Source organism: Canis lupus, chromosome 13 (assembly GCF_003254725.2).
Source record: "Canis lupus dingo isolate Sandy chromosome 13, ASM325472v2, whole genome shotgun sequence".
Classification (NCBI taxonomy): Eukaryota; Metazoa; Chordata; class Mammalia; order Carnivora; family Canidae; genus Canis; species Canis lupus.
The window spans coordinates 28,060,875-28,078,467 of NC_064255.1; the positions used below are offsets into that span (position 1 = coordinate 28,060,875).

Sequence of the window (17,593 nt, forward strand, 5' to 3'; positions counted from 1 at the left end):
TGCCTCCTCTGGAACATGACCCCTGCCATTGCCTGAGGCATAAATAGCCACAGCTGACTTACAAGGTCACCAACTATCTGTGCACTAACCCCACTGTCTGAATTTAGAATTGTGATCAAAAAGGCTTACTACAAATGCCTAATACACACACACTTGCACATACTTGCTTACATACACATACAGACACGTGCATACACGTACTCATGCACTCACACCTACATGCCACACATGTGTACACACACGCCACATACATATACATAAACACCACATTTATATACATATGCACATGCACACACATTCACACACACAAACGGCTTCTGACATTCTTAGCAACTAGCATGAAGAATATATTCTTCATGCTTTTGTTTTCAGGAAAACACCTCTGTTTCTTAGTCAAAAAGGCCACTGTGGAGACACTTCTGTAAAAGACAAAATGCAGGGGAAACTATTTCTGTCATGCTTGTTCTTCTGACTGCCTGGACTCTCGTTCACTTGTGAATACTGCTGGTACTCTAACCAGCAGCAGCTGACCTCAGTGTCAGCATAGAACCCATCCTCACCTGTCTGGGATTGCAGGAGGATCTCCATCCCATATTTAGACTCACCTGTGACTATGGTACATGGTTGTTTTGTGTTCTAGTTTGTCATTGGTGCCAAAATTGTAAATCTCATCCAACAAAGAAACCACTGGAGTTCCTGGGATCTAGAGACCCAAGATCTGGATACCATCTCACCAACAGAGCACCAGTCCCTCACTGCTAGTCTGCACTTTGGGGACCAGTGTGTGACCCTAAGTCTTTAAGGAAATGCCAAAAAAAAAAAGGACAAGGAGAGGCCTTGACAAGGTGGGGATCATACCTCAACTAGAGATCCATCTCTTATGACAAATATACAGGGCAGTTAACTAGTCTGGGGACATTAGTCAATAAATGACTTATTTTCATTACATGACAACATGTATAATGTTATGAATGGGATAGTGGATAGTGGGTAGTTTCCCAGGTACAGCAAATGCCTTTGGGTCTAAAGAAAAAAAATTGCATCTTGTGTAAGTGATGGTTAGGATTGTGATAAAGTTATGTAAATGGGATTCTCTTCTACGCACATTCAGGTAGAAATATTGTCTGCCAATCTTTCCTCAGGCTTCTACACTTGATTCTGAGTGGCAGCTCTAGAAGTCTGAGCCCACTGCTACTAAAGTTACCTCATCCCAGAGTTCTATGTATTCCTCTGAATCATATTTTGTGGCTAACTAGAAGAATTAATGCAGGACCTCCAGTCACCTCCCTCATAATCAGAGTGTTTGAGTATTAATAGACTCTGATTCATACAGTTAAAAAATATCCTACTGAATGGTCTTATTCTAAGAGAGTAAAAGCAGCCCTTAAGAAACTGATGAGACAAAACCCTTGAGTCATTTCAACTTATCCACATTGGATGTCTCATTGACCTATTCCAGAACTCCAGAAAGGAGACTTAAGTTGGATAAAACAGTCAGGAGGAATAAGATTCTCTCCAGAGAGAGAAATGATAACATGCTAAGTATCTTAAGCATTTTGATAATCCCTGTTCATTTCTTCTGTATTATCATCTCTGCAGCATTTCTTCTGCTTAAGTGCAAGTTACAAACTCCAATGGGAAGTCTGTGGATCAGTGGATAAAGAAGATGTGGTTTGTATATACACACATATATATAATGGAATAGTAATCAGCTTTAAAAGAAAAGGAAATCCTACTATTTGCATCCATGAGGATGATCCTGGAGGGCATTATGTTAAGTGACATAAGCCAGACAAAGAAAGATAAATACTGTATATGTGAAATAATAATTTTAAAAAAGTCACAGAGAAACAGAGTAGAAGACTGATTTCTAGGCCTGGAGGTGTGGGGGAAATAAGGTGATATCGGTCAAAGGGTATAAACTTTTGTTATGAGTAAGTTCTGAAGATCTGATGTAAGCATGGTGATTATAATTAATAATGCTGTATTGTATCCTTGAAATTTGCCAGAAGAGTGGATCTTAAGTGTCCTCACCAAAAAAAGAGAAAAAGATCACTAGGTGAGCCAAAGGATGTGTTAATTAACTTGGCCACCACAACATATCCGCATATCAAATCATCGCACTCTGCACTTTAAATACATATAATTTTTCTGGGTCAATTATATCACCATACAAATTTAAAAAAAAAATTAAAAGAAAGCCTGTGGAAAGTTTTGCCACTTAAACTTGATTTTGATGTGGCTGACCAAAAAAAATCACAGAACTGACAAAAGATTTTTGGAGCTGGTCTGGCCCAATTTCCTCATTTCATAGACAGTAAATCCAAGTCATCTCCCTAATGGATACCCATGCGTAAGAGAAAGCCCGATGACCTGTTCATCACTGTACTTCCAGGGATTAGTGTGGTGGCATCTGACACTTGGTAGAGCCCCACAGATTTTTTGTTGACTGACTTACCAGTTGGCTGGGAGAATAAAGTTCACATACCTAATCAGCTGTAGAATGCATTCAAAATAGTGAGCCTTCTGGCTGTTGGTCCCATTGCCTCCCTTGGAGCTAGTTAAAATATTATAATTCATCATAGTTTCCAGGGCAAGACTCACAAGTGTCCAAATAAATAGCTACGAAGAATCTGTGGCCTTTTCCATCTACTAAAAGGGAAATCTGGGTTGGAACTTGTGGGCTCCTCTGTCCATGGTTCCTAGAGATGAGAACTTCTGCACTTCTGACAAAGAAGGGGTATGTCCTCTCTCTTCCTCCACCTGTCCCCTTGGTCTTAGGGATGATGATGGTTGGGTTTTTTATCACACGCCCCACAGCAAAGCACCATGCCCCCTTGACTGGACCCAGGTCATGGGTTGGTTCCAGAGGTGGGACCCTGTCTGTCTGCCAGGGTAGCATATCTACCCATCAGGAATATGATATCATCTTCTAGTGTCACACCTTTGAAGCAATATCATATTTAGGGAAATAGCTTCTGTCGTCTCCTTAATTAAGGGCCTACATAGCCTTTCCTGATGTCAAGAGACCTCTGCCCAAAACCCGAATAAAGTCAGGGATCTGTCAGCAAGTAGAAGGAGTCAGGCACAATTTCTTGGTCATGGGTCCAATTGCTTAGATCCCTCCTGCCCACTTCAGGCTTGGTCTTGGAAGCCAGCAGGTGAGCTGAGCCTTCAGTGGAGGATGTGTGTGGGGTACAGTTGTTGTTCTCCCGCTGCTCTTTAATCCAGGCTGACACAGCTAAGGATCATAAACATAGCTACTGGACCACACAACCAAGGCATGAATTCACTGGAAGATTATTCTGGCCTGATAATGGCAGGATCTTCTTCCCTTATAAGATGAAGCCATCAGCCACTGAGAAGATTTCTACCCATGCACCCTCTTTACTGTGTTTTCTGTGGTTGGGGAAAATTACAATACTCAAAGGTTCGATTTGGAGCATCTTATTTGGAACCTCAAGAGAGCTCTAACAACACTGAGCTCCTGTCCCAAAGCCACAGTCTAATTCCAAAGTCCTTGACCCCAATAACTCTTGCCCTCTTGATTAAACTTCTATTTGTCAGATCCACTGACCAAGCTAAAAGCACTTGTCACACACTCATGGAGCCATTCCTGGTGGTGGCCCTATAATGATTTCCTGTTGGCCTCAGGGTAAAGTACAACCCTTATCATGGCTGAGAAAGCCCTGGGAGCCTTGCCTGCTCCAAGTCCGCAGTCCATCTGTCATCACTCTTTCCTCTCCAGGCTTTGGCAGCTGTCACTATAGCACATCTCAACACTCCACAATCCAGCCACACTTTTCAGCCCTCCAGGATCTAATGCTTTCTCACCTTTCAGATAACAGCTTAGACAGCTCTACTCTGGAAAGCCTTCTCCAGTATGCTGGCCCAAATGAGTTGTCCCTCTTCTATCCCCCCTCAGGCACCCTGGGTTGAATTCATCTCTGAACTTACTGTACCATATTGAGTTGTCTCCCACTCAACAGTAACCTCCTTGAAGGCAAGCACCACACCCAACTCCACAGGACATTGGTAATACAAATACACTATACAAGTTATTTTAAGTGAGGCATGACTAGAATGCAATGAAGCTGGCAGGTTCACTGGCTCATATGGGAGAGTTCATGGGCATGCAGGCTTTGTGCCATAAGTCACAGCATATCACCTTTCAACAAACATGTGATCTACCACAAGGGATAGACAAATATCACAAAGGTGGTTTGTCTTTATGCACATTGAAGGCTTGGGTATTAGGGAGGAGATACCAGATTACCTGATGGTTTTGATCATGCTGAGGCCCATTTCAACGCAGCAGTGGGCGTGGTCCTGGCGGGGCTCAGGAAGCCCTGAAACACAGTAGTAACAGTCCCCCAGGATTTTAATGCGAAGGCAGTGATGCTCCTGAAAGGAAGGGTGGAAAGGAGAGGACTGAGTCAGCAGACAAGTAAGTGCTTCTGAAAGGCTTGGGAAGGAGGGCAGTGGTCTTCACTTTAGGGGTGAGGGAACAATTACCTTTGAAATGCACTTCTATTTTCTTCCTAAGAGATTGGTGCAGGGGTGCCCTAAGTAAGAGTTTGAAGGGCTCAGAAGTGAAATAGAGTCATGGAAAAACACTGAATTTTGAGCTCAACAGATACAGGACCATATCCCGGCCCTGCCATGTCCTAGCCTTCTGATGTACACCCATAATGTGGGCAGGCCTGGCAAAGAGGGGATATCAAGCACACATGTTCAGTGTTCCCCTGTGAATCCTGTCCATCGATGTCTTTTTTTTGCAGATCAGGTCTCTGAATTAACATTTTTTAGCAGCCTTGGCCTAATAATAAGCATTTAAAAGTATACATCACCCAAGGATCCCTACTCTTTTGACTCTAGGATCCTTTCCCAACTAGGGTACTGGCACTTTAAGAAGAGGGGCTGACTATGTCTTAAGTATCATTTTATACATGTATTTTTATTCATGTACTAGTTCATATGCTTTTTCATAAAAAAAAAAATCTCAATAGGGCACTATGATAAGTCAAGCATTGTTCCTGATACAAAGGTGAATAATAATCCTGATACGTAGGTGTATCACCCCTACGATACACCATATATTAAACAGAGTTAACCCTCACAACAACCTTATGAAGTCGGTACAATTTTTATCCTTGTTAAGGTAAGGGTAGTACCTTCAGTACTCATAGGTAACAAGGATGGCACCATTGTTTGGCAGATCGCAGTCTTGAGGACATGATTCTTATCGAGTTTCAAAGAGCAACAAGCTCCAGGGAAATGGTGCATATTTTCACACCGGATGGAAAAAGGTTGGATGATGCAGGTCTTAGAAGAAAGAGACCTTGACACAGCATAATGTAGGGGCTAAGAGCAACAGCTAAAGAGTCATACTGCACAGGATTAAATCCTACACTCCCTACAGCTACTTCTGAGCCTCAACTGCTTCATCCACAAAATGGTAAATGAACAGGACCTTGTTGTTTGACTGCGAGGACTGTTAAGATGATGCAATCAAAGGCTTAGTACAAGGTCCATCAGAAGAGCACTAAATCAGGGTTACCTGTCTTTGTGATGAGGAGTTGGACTCCTGCCCCTATTCCCTCACATCTCTGTCTATGATCATGGGCAGATACCTTTCCCTTTTGTCTTCCTTGGATACATGGGTGGGATCAAATGACTTCTGAGATGTGACTCAGATCTGAAGTCCTAAAAACCTAGGGGCTTTGGGAGTGTGAGGCTCTTCTTGGGAAAGCAGAGTCCAAGGGCAGAGGAGAGGAGGCACACACAGAAAGGGGCCCACTGACACACCAGCAGCACAGTGGACATCTTTGTCCTGCCAACCCATATGGCACCATGCTGGTTTCCTGATCTGATCGGGGGATTCAGCCACTGTGTTTAGGTAACAAATGAATGAAATCACTCTCCCAATACAAAACACAAATATCAGACAGGGACAAGAGAATGAGAACTGGCATGAGCACTTTCCTGTTTGGATCCAATTGCCAGGGCTTTGCCAACCTTCCCAAATGGGCACAGATGCAATCTTCAGAACTCTGATGGCATGCACAGCTGTCCCAGGGTTATTTTTAGGAGCTTGTGGTTCCTGTCTTTTGGCTGCTTTGAAGCAGCTAATTTTGCAAAAGACCTTCTGGTGGGGGTCTGATCAATAAGAGAAACTCAAGACCATGTGCTGTATCTTTGGAAACCCCTAGTGTGTGGCTGGAACAGAGCCAGAGAGTATTTGTCCCCTGGGTCCTGGCAGTTTCCAGATTTGTGCCATCCATCGGACAGTTAAAAAAAAAAAACAACAACAAAACACAGATGGCCTGAAGGACTGCTATAGAGTTCAATTTTGTATTTTGCCAAAGAAGTATGAAAAAATCCATCAACAAACAAAAATAACAACCCAAGTACCATCTACTATCCTCATGACTTTATGAAAGAAAGGGCATTTTTAATATCAAAAAAGTAAAAAAAATTCCTAAAAGGAAAGATTTTTTGAATTAAATAAAGCTTTACAAAAACTCACTACATTACAGATAAATATGTACATATCTTATCTCTTGGCCACAAATCAAACTGCCCGATATTTGATTATGAAAGAGCATCTGAGAACCACTGATCAAATAAATCACAGATTCAGATTTTGCTGAGAACACTGAGCCTGAGAGACTCAGCAGTTGAATTCAGTCAACCACACTCTTTGGGGGGAACAACCTGCTGTGAGTGACTCAGGTTGATAGTATTTTGGAGCACTGGGTATTGGCAGTGGGGAAGGAGGAAGCAAAGGGTAGACCAGGAAATGCTTTAGTCTAAGAATCCAACATCTGCATTCTGGTCAGATTTACTAGCTGTTTGACCTTGGCTAAATCACTGAAGACCCTGATAAGTGAGTTACTATGCCCCATATAGGAAACGTGTCAAAATAACCCATCTTGGGGGCACCTGGGTGGCTCAGTGATTGAGCATCTGCCTTTGGCTCAGGTTGTGATCCTGAGATCCTGGGATGGAGTCCAATGGGGCCTGCTTCTCCCTCTGCCTATGTCTCTGCCTCTGTGTGTGTGTGTCTCATGAATCTTTAAAAAAAATAACTCATCTTGTTCATAATACATAATAAAGTAACCATGGCCATGTAGATAATGCTAGCTATAAACACTGGGGGGCATGTATCCCTTTGAATTAGCAGGTTTATATTCTTTGAGTAAATGCCCCATAGTGCAATTGCTGGGTAGTAGGGTAGCTCTATTTTTAACTTCTTGAGGAACTCCCATACTGTTTTCCAGAGTGGCTGCATCAGTTTACGTTCCCACCAACAATGCATGACTATTCCCCTTTCTCCACATGCTCACCACCACCTGTCGTCTCTTGCGTTGTTGAATTTAGCCATTCTGACAGGTGTGAGGTGATACCTCATTGTAGGTTTTTTTTTTTTAAAGATTTTATTTATTTATTCATGAGAGACACAGAGAAAGAGAGAGAGAGAGGCAGAGACACAGGCAGAGGGAGAAGCAGGCTCCACGGGGGGAGACTGATGTGGAACTCGATCCTGGGTCTTCAGGATCCCACCCTGGGCTGAAGGCAGCGCTAAACCACTGGGCCACTGGGGCTGCCCCTCATTGTAGTTTTGATTTGCATTTCCCTGATGATGAGTGATGTTGAGCATCTTTTTATGTGTCTGTTGGCTATCTGGATCTCTCCTCTGGAAAAAATGTCTATTCCCATCTTCTGTCCTTTTTAAAATTGGATTATTTGTTTTTTGGGTGTTGAGTTTTATGAGTTCTTCATATATTTTGGATACTAACTATCAGATATGTCATTTACAAATATCTTTTTCTATTTTATAGGTTGCTTTTTAGTTTTGTTGATCGTTTCCTTTGCTCTGCTTTTTCTTTTGATAACTAATGAATGGATAAAGAAGATGTGGTATATATATACAATGGAATATTGTTCAACCATAAAAATGAATGAAATCTTTCCATTTGTATAACATGGATGAAACTAGAGAGTATAATGCTAAACAAAATAAGTCAGTCAGAGAAAGACAAATACCATATAATTTCATTCATATGTGGAATATAAGAAACAAAACAAATAAGCAAAAGAGAAAAAGAGAGAGGGAGAAACCAAGAAACTTAACTTCAGAGAATAAACTGATGGTTACTAGAGGGGGAGAAGGTGGGGGGATGGGTGAAATAGGTGATGGGGATTAAGGAGGTCACTTGGTGTGATGACCACTAGGTGATGTAGGGAAGTGTTGAATCACTATATTGTACACCTGAAACTAATATCACACTGTATGTTAACTAACTGGAATTTAAATAAAAACTTAAAAAATAAAAGAAACGCGATGGACTATATGTGATATTCACTGCCTCTTAATCAGTAATTTTTTTTTAATCAGTAATTTTTTCCCTGAAAAAGACAGAAGTAAAAGCATTTTGGAAAAACTTGAGTAGGGAAAGGAAGTAATATTTATTGAGCATCTACTACATGCCAGGCTATGTGTTAAATACATAATATTTATCTTAGTGAGTCATCATGACCACATTTTGAGTCATGTGCCATTTCATAGATGGCTTACGTCGTAAGTGAAGGTCACAAAGCAAGTTAGAGGCAGAACTGGAATTCACACTCGTGTCTATCTGACTTTTGCACTCTATGCTCTTTCTCTACGAAACTGAAGACATGATGACAGAGTCCAGAATGGTAGATCTCCTGATAAAAACGTGTTTTGGATGGAAACTGTAAAATGGCTTATTATCCTTCTGGAGCAGACATACACAGTATAGTGAATATGTCTGTGCTCAGGGCCTATTTTTCTCGTAAACAAAAGGTGGGGCTGGCAGCCTCTTTGAAAAACTTTGAACCCAACATAAATGGTGTGTGTGTGTATGTGTGTGTGTGTGTATGTGCATGTGTGAAATATAAAAATATATACACATGAAAGATTTGTCTGGTCTGTCAAGTTCTGACAACTCACAGGCATATTTTTCTGATCAATTCCTATGAACTGTCAGATGACTTGACAGTAATATCCAGGCAACTTCTTTTTACCAGAAATTGCTTCAGAAACTTTATATTAAGGAAACAGTTTGTTTTGGAAAAATATACTGAAAAGGAAAAATAAAGTAGGGCATGGGTTTTCTTGCAAACTTTATTGAGTGAGTCTTAATATAATTCTTTTCTTTTCATCTCGATGGCTGTGATATAGTATACAAATTTTGGAAATTTATGAAATCATATTATGTTGGCCATAGATGATAATGAGGTGATAAATGCACTAAATTATCAAAGATGGTTATTTTGTCGGGAAGGGATAGGATCACAGGGATATAACACTTTCTGTATATCTTTGATGTTTGAATTTCACATAATAATAAGTCTGGCTTTAGTAAATCAGAAAAAAATCAATACAAAGTGAAAGACTCTCAGAACAAAAACATTATGTATTTTTGAAAAAGTTGTATTAGAAATCATGACAATTTTATAATATTCTATCAATTGTAATTACACAAGTGACATGAATATATTGTCCTGGTAGATAAATCCTCTTGGGCAGTCCCTCCTCCTCAGACACACAGCCCCCTGGAAGCCTGGCTCAGTTCCCCTCCTTAGAGGCTACTATGTGTCCATCTACATCACCTGTTTATATATATGTACTATTTTTCATGCTCTGTAGCTGTATCACATCCTTAACCATATTACATACCATGTTTACACATCTTAGACATGCTTTTTTTCCAGGCAAAACATGTCTTGAAATTCTATGTCAGTACAGAAATATCTAGCTCATTCTTTTTAATCTGTTCATTAACTTTCCATAGTGTTGGGTTCATTCCTTACGGCAATAATTTAGGCTGCTGGTTTGTCAGGAATTTAAAACAACTGCATAACAGTAAATATGTTCTTTGTTTTGCAATTTTAAAACCTTCATGATAGTATGCAAATTCTTTGTTCTTAATTCAGATGGAGGAAGGACAGGCAGCCATTACTTTATTTTTCTATAAAAAGATCAAAGATGGAAAGTCACTAAAAATTTGCCAGGGGCATGATCAAGGGTCAAAAAACAAAAACAAAAAGCTCTACTCTAAGCAGCCTGAACCACAAGGGCACCCAGGAGTTCGGTCAAAGTAAGAGGAACTTGAAGTGGAAGCTTTGAAGTTTCCTGCATTTCAATAATGCAGTAGGATAAACGGGTACAGTGTGTGAAGTTTACAAGCAAGGTGAGTTCTCTCCAATATGCAACGTAAACAAAATCTACAGCAAAAAAAATCATGGCAAGGCAGATAGAGAATCCTTATAAAGCCACAGAATTTTGATGCTAAAAGAGTGCCAAAAGGGTCAATCCTAAAACCCTTTTATACAGAAATAGAGTTTGACCCAGTTGGTTAAGTGACCCGTCCACGGGTGGGGCAAGAGCACTTATAGTAGGTTTTCTCATTCAGAGGTGAAGAATTGTTTTCATTGGCAGAGTTTCTCAAACTTTTCCAGGGAGGTCTCTGAGAGTGGTATATATGGATGCACCCGGGGCGGGAGTTGGAGCTACCAAGCACTACTGGGTGCTGAGTACTTATTTGGAGATGGACTCTAGGTTAAGAGACAAGTCACTTGTATTTTCTTTCTTTCTTTCTTTCTTTCTTTTTCATCTATCCTCCATTACAATTCTGATAGAATTACTTGAACAGCAGCACATCTGTCATGTCTTGTGTCCCATCTCCTGAAATGCCCGTGGCACTGCTTGGTGGTCAAGAGCAAGCACCTGGGCTGTGGGCCCGAATCACAGAGGCAGCCACTTACCAGTAGTCCTAAGACTATGTCCTGGTGCTTCAGTCACTCACTCTGTAAAATGGGAATAAACAACCTGTCTTGTAGGTCTGTTGTGAGAACTGATTTAGGGCATCCGGGGCAAACCAGAATGTTGAATAATATGTACCAGGCAGTTTACTAATGTTTAATAGTCTTATCAAAATTAACAAGAATTTTACTCCATCATGTAACTATGCTTCATTGGGTGTTTTCTTTTCCTTCAAACATTTTTTTTCTTAAAATTTCAGCAAGACTGGGGCATCTGGGTGGCTCAATGATTGAGTGTCTGCCTTCTACTCAGGTTGCAATCCCGGGATCCTGGGGTTGAGTCCCATATCCAGCTGCCTGCAGGGAGTCTGCTTCTCCTTCTGCCTATGTTTCTGCCTCTCTCTCTCTGTCTCTCATGAATAAATAAATTAATAAAATATTTAAAAAAAATTTCAGCAAGATTCACCCCAGAAAATGGAGTAGAGCTCCTTTTACCCACTGGGGTACCCCCCTCTTTCTCCTCCCTTGGCACTGTGTGCCAGGTAACCAGGGTAAAAGGCTTGGTTATAGGACAAAGCCCACATCCTCTAAAAAGTTGCACCATGCCCTCCAAGTGGGCTTCTGCTTCTGCAGCACATTCTTGAATTTTCATGCTTTCCCACGTGTGCCACAGATCAGCCTAGAAGGTTTTTTTTTTTTTTAAATTTTGTTTTGTTTTATTGTCTAATCTGATACCAGGAAAGCAAATCTTCTGCTCTTTTTCAAGATCCAGTCTGTACACGGCCTCTTCTCTGGGTGCTGCCAAATGACCAGCATCGCCAACCCCTGCCCCCACCCAAGACCTGGCCCATCCTTCCTTCCTCCACTGGGACTTCTGGGCCTATTATTGCTTGGATCTACACTGTCCTGCAGTTTTTATGGATTTTTTCTCCCTTTACCAGACCTGAGCTGAGGACCAGGGACTGTTCTTTTCTTGCCAGAATCCTGCACGGTACCAAGTACTAAACATTGGTTGAACAACTTGGGTTAGATGTTACTTAGCAACCCTTTCCATGGGCCACTGGAGTTTACTGGGACCCTAAAAATTGACCCCAATCACATCTGTTGGTTCTCACTGCAAGGCCATTTCTGTTTATCGCAGGTCTTTGAATGGAAATCTTCAGAACCATAATGTGAAGTAGAAAAACTCCTGGGACTGGCACCAAGCCCCAGAGGGGCAACAGTAAAAAGAGTTGGCATACAATCTTTCCCACCTCCAAATTCCCGGCTCTTCAGGGAAACCTGAGCTTTCTCCTGTTGTGAGGTGGGCGGGGCTCGGTTTGTACCCCCTCCTCTGTCATGCCAGTGTCCTATTTACAGCTGTCTGATAGCTACAGGTGACAACCTGGGTTCCTTGGCAGATCCCTTTCCTTCTCCCTGGCCTCATCTCCACCGCTCCCCACCTTTCACTTGCCCCTCTGGCAGCGCTAAATCTCTTCTGGTTTCTCCACACATACAGAATGGCATCTTTATTTTTGTTCTCCCCTCAGCATAAAATGACCTTCCCTGCCAGGGGTGCCCTGGGTAACAGAGTTGGTTAAGTGTCCGATTCTTGGTTTCAGCTCAGGCCATGATCTCAGGGTCTGGGGACTGAGCCCATGTTGGGCTCTGTGCTCAGCTTGGAGTCTGCTTAAGATTCTCTCTCTCTCTCTCTCTCTGTCTCTGCCCCTTCGACTCATGCTCTCTCTCAAGTAAATAAATAAATAAATAAATAAATAAATAAATAAATAAATCTTTTAAAAAAATGACTGTCCCTGTTTCTTCACCTTGCAAATTGATGTATAATTTATATACAATAAAGCTTACTATTTTGGTAAAGGGTACACTTATGTTCACATCTAGAACAGCTACATCACTCTCTAAATCACTGTACCCCATGCTTCTGTGCAATCTACTCCATCCACCTCCAGCTTCTGGGTGCCACTTACCTCTTTTCCATCTCTATAATTTTGCCTCTCCTAGAATGTCTTATAAATGGAATCATAAAGTATCTAGGCTTTTATGGTCTGGCTTCTCTCGCCTGGCATATGGCTTTGGAGACTGATTGCTGTCTGTCTCACTGGTTTACCCCTTTTTGTCGCAAGATAGTATTCTATTGCATTTCCCATTTTTATTTATTTATTTTTTAATTTCCCATTTTTAAGACTTAGTCCAAGAGTCACTTTCTCTGGGAAGTCTTCTCTGATGCTGGGGTTATGTACTTAGGCAGCCTTCCCACAGCTTCCCAGACTCACCCTCATCATACACACAGCACATTGTGTAATGATCACTTATTGATGTGTCCCTGACTAGACTTTATCCTAGGAAGGACAAAGTGTGTTTTTACTGTTCTCATCCCCTCTACACAGTGCACAGTGCACATCCAGCGGGTACTCAGACCCACGTATGAGTGCCTCTTGTTGGAGGGAGGCTGCCTTAAATTCAGACATTTTGATGCTCTGAAAAATGAACTCCCACTTGATGTGGTTGCCTTTGAGTCTCTCAACAGCCCTGTGAAGTTGGCACTGATAGACGCACTTTACAAGGGAGGAAATTAAGGCATGCCTGTTTCAACCCAAAGCCCCTCTAAAATACAGGACGACAATGATATTTTTCTGCAATGTGAGTGATTTTAAGACTAGAAATATGTGTTTTGATAGCAAACGTCCATCTCCTTTAGCCTGTTCTCTGGAGCCAGCTGAAAAATAGAGGTAGCGCCTTGTTGGCTAGAAACAAAGATGTTAGGTTAGAGCAAGCAAAATGGTGGTCCAGTAGAAGAGTGGCTCTTAAGAACAGGGTAATTGGTTTCAGATCGCTGGAGTTGATGGGGAAGCTGTGGGCAGCCATCGCTGCCTGAACCAAACTGAGTCTACAGCCTGATGGCACCTGGCCACATCCCAGGGACAGGGGTGGAGGGTGGAGGGCAGGAAACAAATAAAAAGGGTTTTGGCTTAACTGTTACTCAGCTATCTCCCAACTAGGAAAATTCATCTCACAAACCTCCCATCTGAGATCTACAAATAACTAACATCGGTCCCCAGAAGGTGCGAGGGTTGGGGGTCCATGCCAGGGAAGAGGAAGCAGAATGGGAGATATCGGTGATGAAGCCTGAGTCCTTCTCTCTCTAACTTCACATGCAGTCTGTCACTCCCTCAAGAGGCTAGAAGGGAATTAAATTCCACTCACATGGGCCAGTCGATCAAATCTGGCAAAGAGCTCGTTGAGCATCCTGACCAGCTCCTGGGCGGATAAGGTCGTGGAGAGGTTGGTAAATCCTTTAACATCTGCAAAAAGAATACTAGACAACAGGGGAGGGGTGGGGAGGGGAGAAAGCATATTAATATTTTACTCCATCCTGGAAGACATCAACATCATCCAAATAAATCAACCGTGGTCTGAGGTTCTCGCTCTCCCTGCCCCGAGAGTCAGGATGAACGTGTTGGTATTTAACAAACATCTCAGCAGACAGAGTCCACCCAGAGGTTCAGGAAGGACAAGGGGGCAACGGAAAGCCCTTCTTCCTGTGCAGGGCCATGGAGTGTGGGCAATGCAAACAACCCCAAAGGGAATTTGTCACTATGAACAGATCAATTTGTTTTGGAAAGCAAAATGAAGCTTTGTGAATTACCTCCTATTTTCACAAGGAACAGCAATGCAGATGCTGTGGACACAGAGTGAAATGGACACAGGGGGAAAAAGAGAATAAAAAATCTCATTATCTCTGGCAAATGACATACCTAAACCTGCAGGCAAATAGAGTTAGGCATTCTTCAAAAACTATGGGAATAAGTAGCAGCGCTGGGAGACCATGAACAGAATAGTTAATTACCTAAAATTCTCACTAAGGATTTACTAAGGATTTAAGTGAGGTCAGGTCTTATCGCTGCATATATTTGGCATAAGGAACAAGGAAAGTAGGGGAAGGCAGGGGAGTCCTTGAAAGCCTTCTGAAAGCAAGGCACTGTCTGAGCACTAAGTTCATCCATCCGGTTACTCTGTGGGGAAGGCACTCCGCTGTGAAGATGAGCAAATGGGGGCTCAGAGAGGCAAGGAGACTTGCCTCATAGTCTACTCAGAGCATGTGGCAGTTGGAACTGTTCACTTGCATCATAGGGCACCACCCCACCCCACCTCACCACACCTTCTCAGGGACCCACACAAGAGCAGAGGCCCCTCTGTGTGGAGCAAAAGGAAGCCTCGTGCACTGCTGGTGGGAACACAGACTGGTGCAGCCACTCTAGAAACCAGCATGGAGTCCTCAAAATATTAAAAATAGGATTACCGTACAATCCAGTAATTCCACTACTGGGTATTTTCCAAAGAATATGAAAACATTAATTTGAAAAAATATAGACTCTTCCATTTATTGCAGTATTATTTACAATAGCTGAATTATAGGAGCAGCTCAAGGGTCCATCAACAGATAACTGGATAAAGAAGATGTGGTCGGGGATCCCTGGGTGGCGCAGCGGTTTAGCGCCTGCCTTTGGCCCAGGGCGCGATCCTGGAGACCCGGGATCGAATCCCACGTTGGGCTCCCTGCATGGAGCCTGCTTCTCCCTCTGCCTGTGTCTCCGCCTCTCTCTCTCTCTCTCTCTCTCTCTCTCTCTCCCCCCCCCGTGTGTGACTATCAAAAATAAATTAAAAAAAAAAAGAAGATGTGGTCTACATATGCAATAGAATATTTTTCAGCTTTTAGAAAGAGTGCAACCTTGCCATTTCCAATGATGTGGTTGGATCTAGAGGGTATGATGTTAAGTGGAAATAAGTCAGAAAAAGACCAGTACCATATGATCTCACTCATATGAAGAAATTAAGAAACAAATGAACAAAAAAAATGAGCAAAGGGAAAAAGAGAGACAAACCAAGAAACAGACCACAGACAACACACTGGTGGTCACCAGAGGGAAGGAGGGTGGGGGAGGGGGGAAACAGGTGAAGGTGATTAAGAGGACATTAATTGTGATGAGCACTGAGTCATGTAAAGAAGTGTTGACTCACCATACTGTACACCTGAGACTAATAGAACACTGTGTGTTAACTGTATTGGAAAATAAAATTAACAACTAAAAAAGGACCATTAGAAAGAGCTGGGGTACTTCTCATGTTGTATCATCTCTGCAGCTAGGATACCATCTTAGCACTGTGTCAAACTTTTGGCTTTTGTTTTCCTTAGTGTTGGATAAAATAACGGGGAGTCTTACGATCAGCGTTAACTTATTTTGAATGCAATAGGTTAATTAGCCAGAAGACACTGTGGAATGTGTGTTGACTTATATTGGTTGCTCTCAGAATTCAGTGGTTCTTAAATTTGTTTCCATTACAAACCCTTTTAAGAATCTGATATAGCCTAGGAAATTCTATTAAAAATGCACAAGTATTCACAATTTTGCACATCATTTCGAGGAATTTGCACCTTCCCTGATGCCCACTCATGGGCTCATGAGAAATTCTTAGGCCCCAGTTTTTAAAAAAAACCTATTGCTTGAATTAATTATTTAATGCCTTATAATTTCAGCAAATATTTATGCATCTACCATGTGTTTAGCTACACACTGTGCTAGGAAGTTCGATTAAATGATAAAAAAGGCGCAGTGTGTGTCCTCAAGATGCTCACAGTGTACAGACTGAGATTGGCCAAACAAAGGATAGAGATGGGTACAGCGGCCCCCTCCTTATCCAGGGGCAGGTGGGGGTATCCTTTCTAAGACCCCCAGGGGAAGCCTGAACCTGCAGATAGTATTGAACTCTATTTAGACTGTTTTTTTCCTATACCTGCATGCCTATGATAGAGTTTAATGTATAAATTAGGCACAGCAAGAGATTAACAGCAACAGTAATAAAATAGAACAATTATAGCAACATACTGTAAAAAACGTTATGTGAATGTGGTATCTCTCCACAAACATCTTTCTGAACATAATGAGATGAAGCAGAGGTGGAGGAGGATAGGGGGAGGGAATGATGCAGGCACTGTGCTCCAGTGTCAGGCTACTGTCTACCTTCTGACATTAAGTCAGAGGAGGATCATCTGCTTCTGGACTGCAGTTAACTGTGGGAAGCTGAAACTACAGGTAACAGGGAGACCACTGTACTCTGGCAGAAGGACACACTGGGGGATGACCATTGACAGGGGATCAGGACTTTGCCAATGCAGCAAAGTCTCAGCTGAGTTTTAAAGGGCCTATGGAACTAGACAGATGGTAAAGCAAGAAGGATGGGAGGTTTGAGCAGAGAAATCGGCATCTACAAGGGTCTGGTGGAAATGTGGCAAATGTACCACAGCACTGCAAGAATTCAAGGGCAGCTAGTCAGAGGGCAGCATTGGTCAAGGGGATTGGGGAAAGAAGAGGAAAGGTGTGTGTGAGTTAGAGATGTGGGGCGGGGGAATGTTGGAAATGGGCTGCTAAGACAGTTGAAGAACACAGACTTTGTCCTGAAAATGATAGAAAGCTAGTGAAGAGTTTTAAGCATGGGCATGATGCCTTTAGATTTCTAATGTATGAAGCTTCCTTTGGGCAAGTCACAACACGGTTACTGTACTGTACAGTGTTCCAATGGCACGGCACCTGCCAGGTAGGTAGGATTGAGTCTAGACAGATCAGAGTTCAGAGCCAAGCTCACCACTCATGAACACTAGGACTTCGGGAAACTTCCCGAGCATCTCTAAGCCTTTGATTTTCGACTGGAGATAATTGTAGAACCTGCCTTGTTGGTGGGCAGCAAGTGTGTAGCACAGTGCCTGGCACAGAAGGTGCTCCGTAAGTGTATTAGCTATTTT

General features: G+C 42.3%; 2 protein-coding genes across 4 annotated transcripts in view; one reads left to right on the plus strand and one right to left on the minus strand.

The window, feature by feature from the left end:
- Positions 1–17,593, minus strand: part of ADCY8 (adenylate cyclase 8) — a 215,293-nt gene that overhangs the window by 112,536 nt on the left and 85,164 nt on the right. For all 3 annotated transcript variants that reach the window (XM_049092737.1, XM_049092736.1, XM_049092735.1), the window contains exons 4-5: positions 13,999–14,110; positions 4,277–4,404 (exon numbers count right to left, since the gene is read on the minus strand). In XM_049092737.1, the coding sequence (XP_048948694.1) occupies positions 4,277–4,404; positions 13,999–14,110 (240 nt within the window). The remainder of the gene's footprint in view (positions 1–4,276; positions 4,405–13,998; positions 14,111–17,593) is intronic.
- The window catches only part of LOC112662531 (uncharacterized), a 112,505-nt gene that overhangs the window by 8,453 nt on the left and 86,459 nt on the right, over positions 1–17,593 (plus strand). The window lies entirely within an intron of this gene.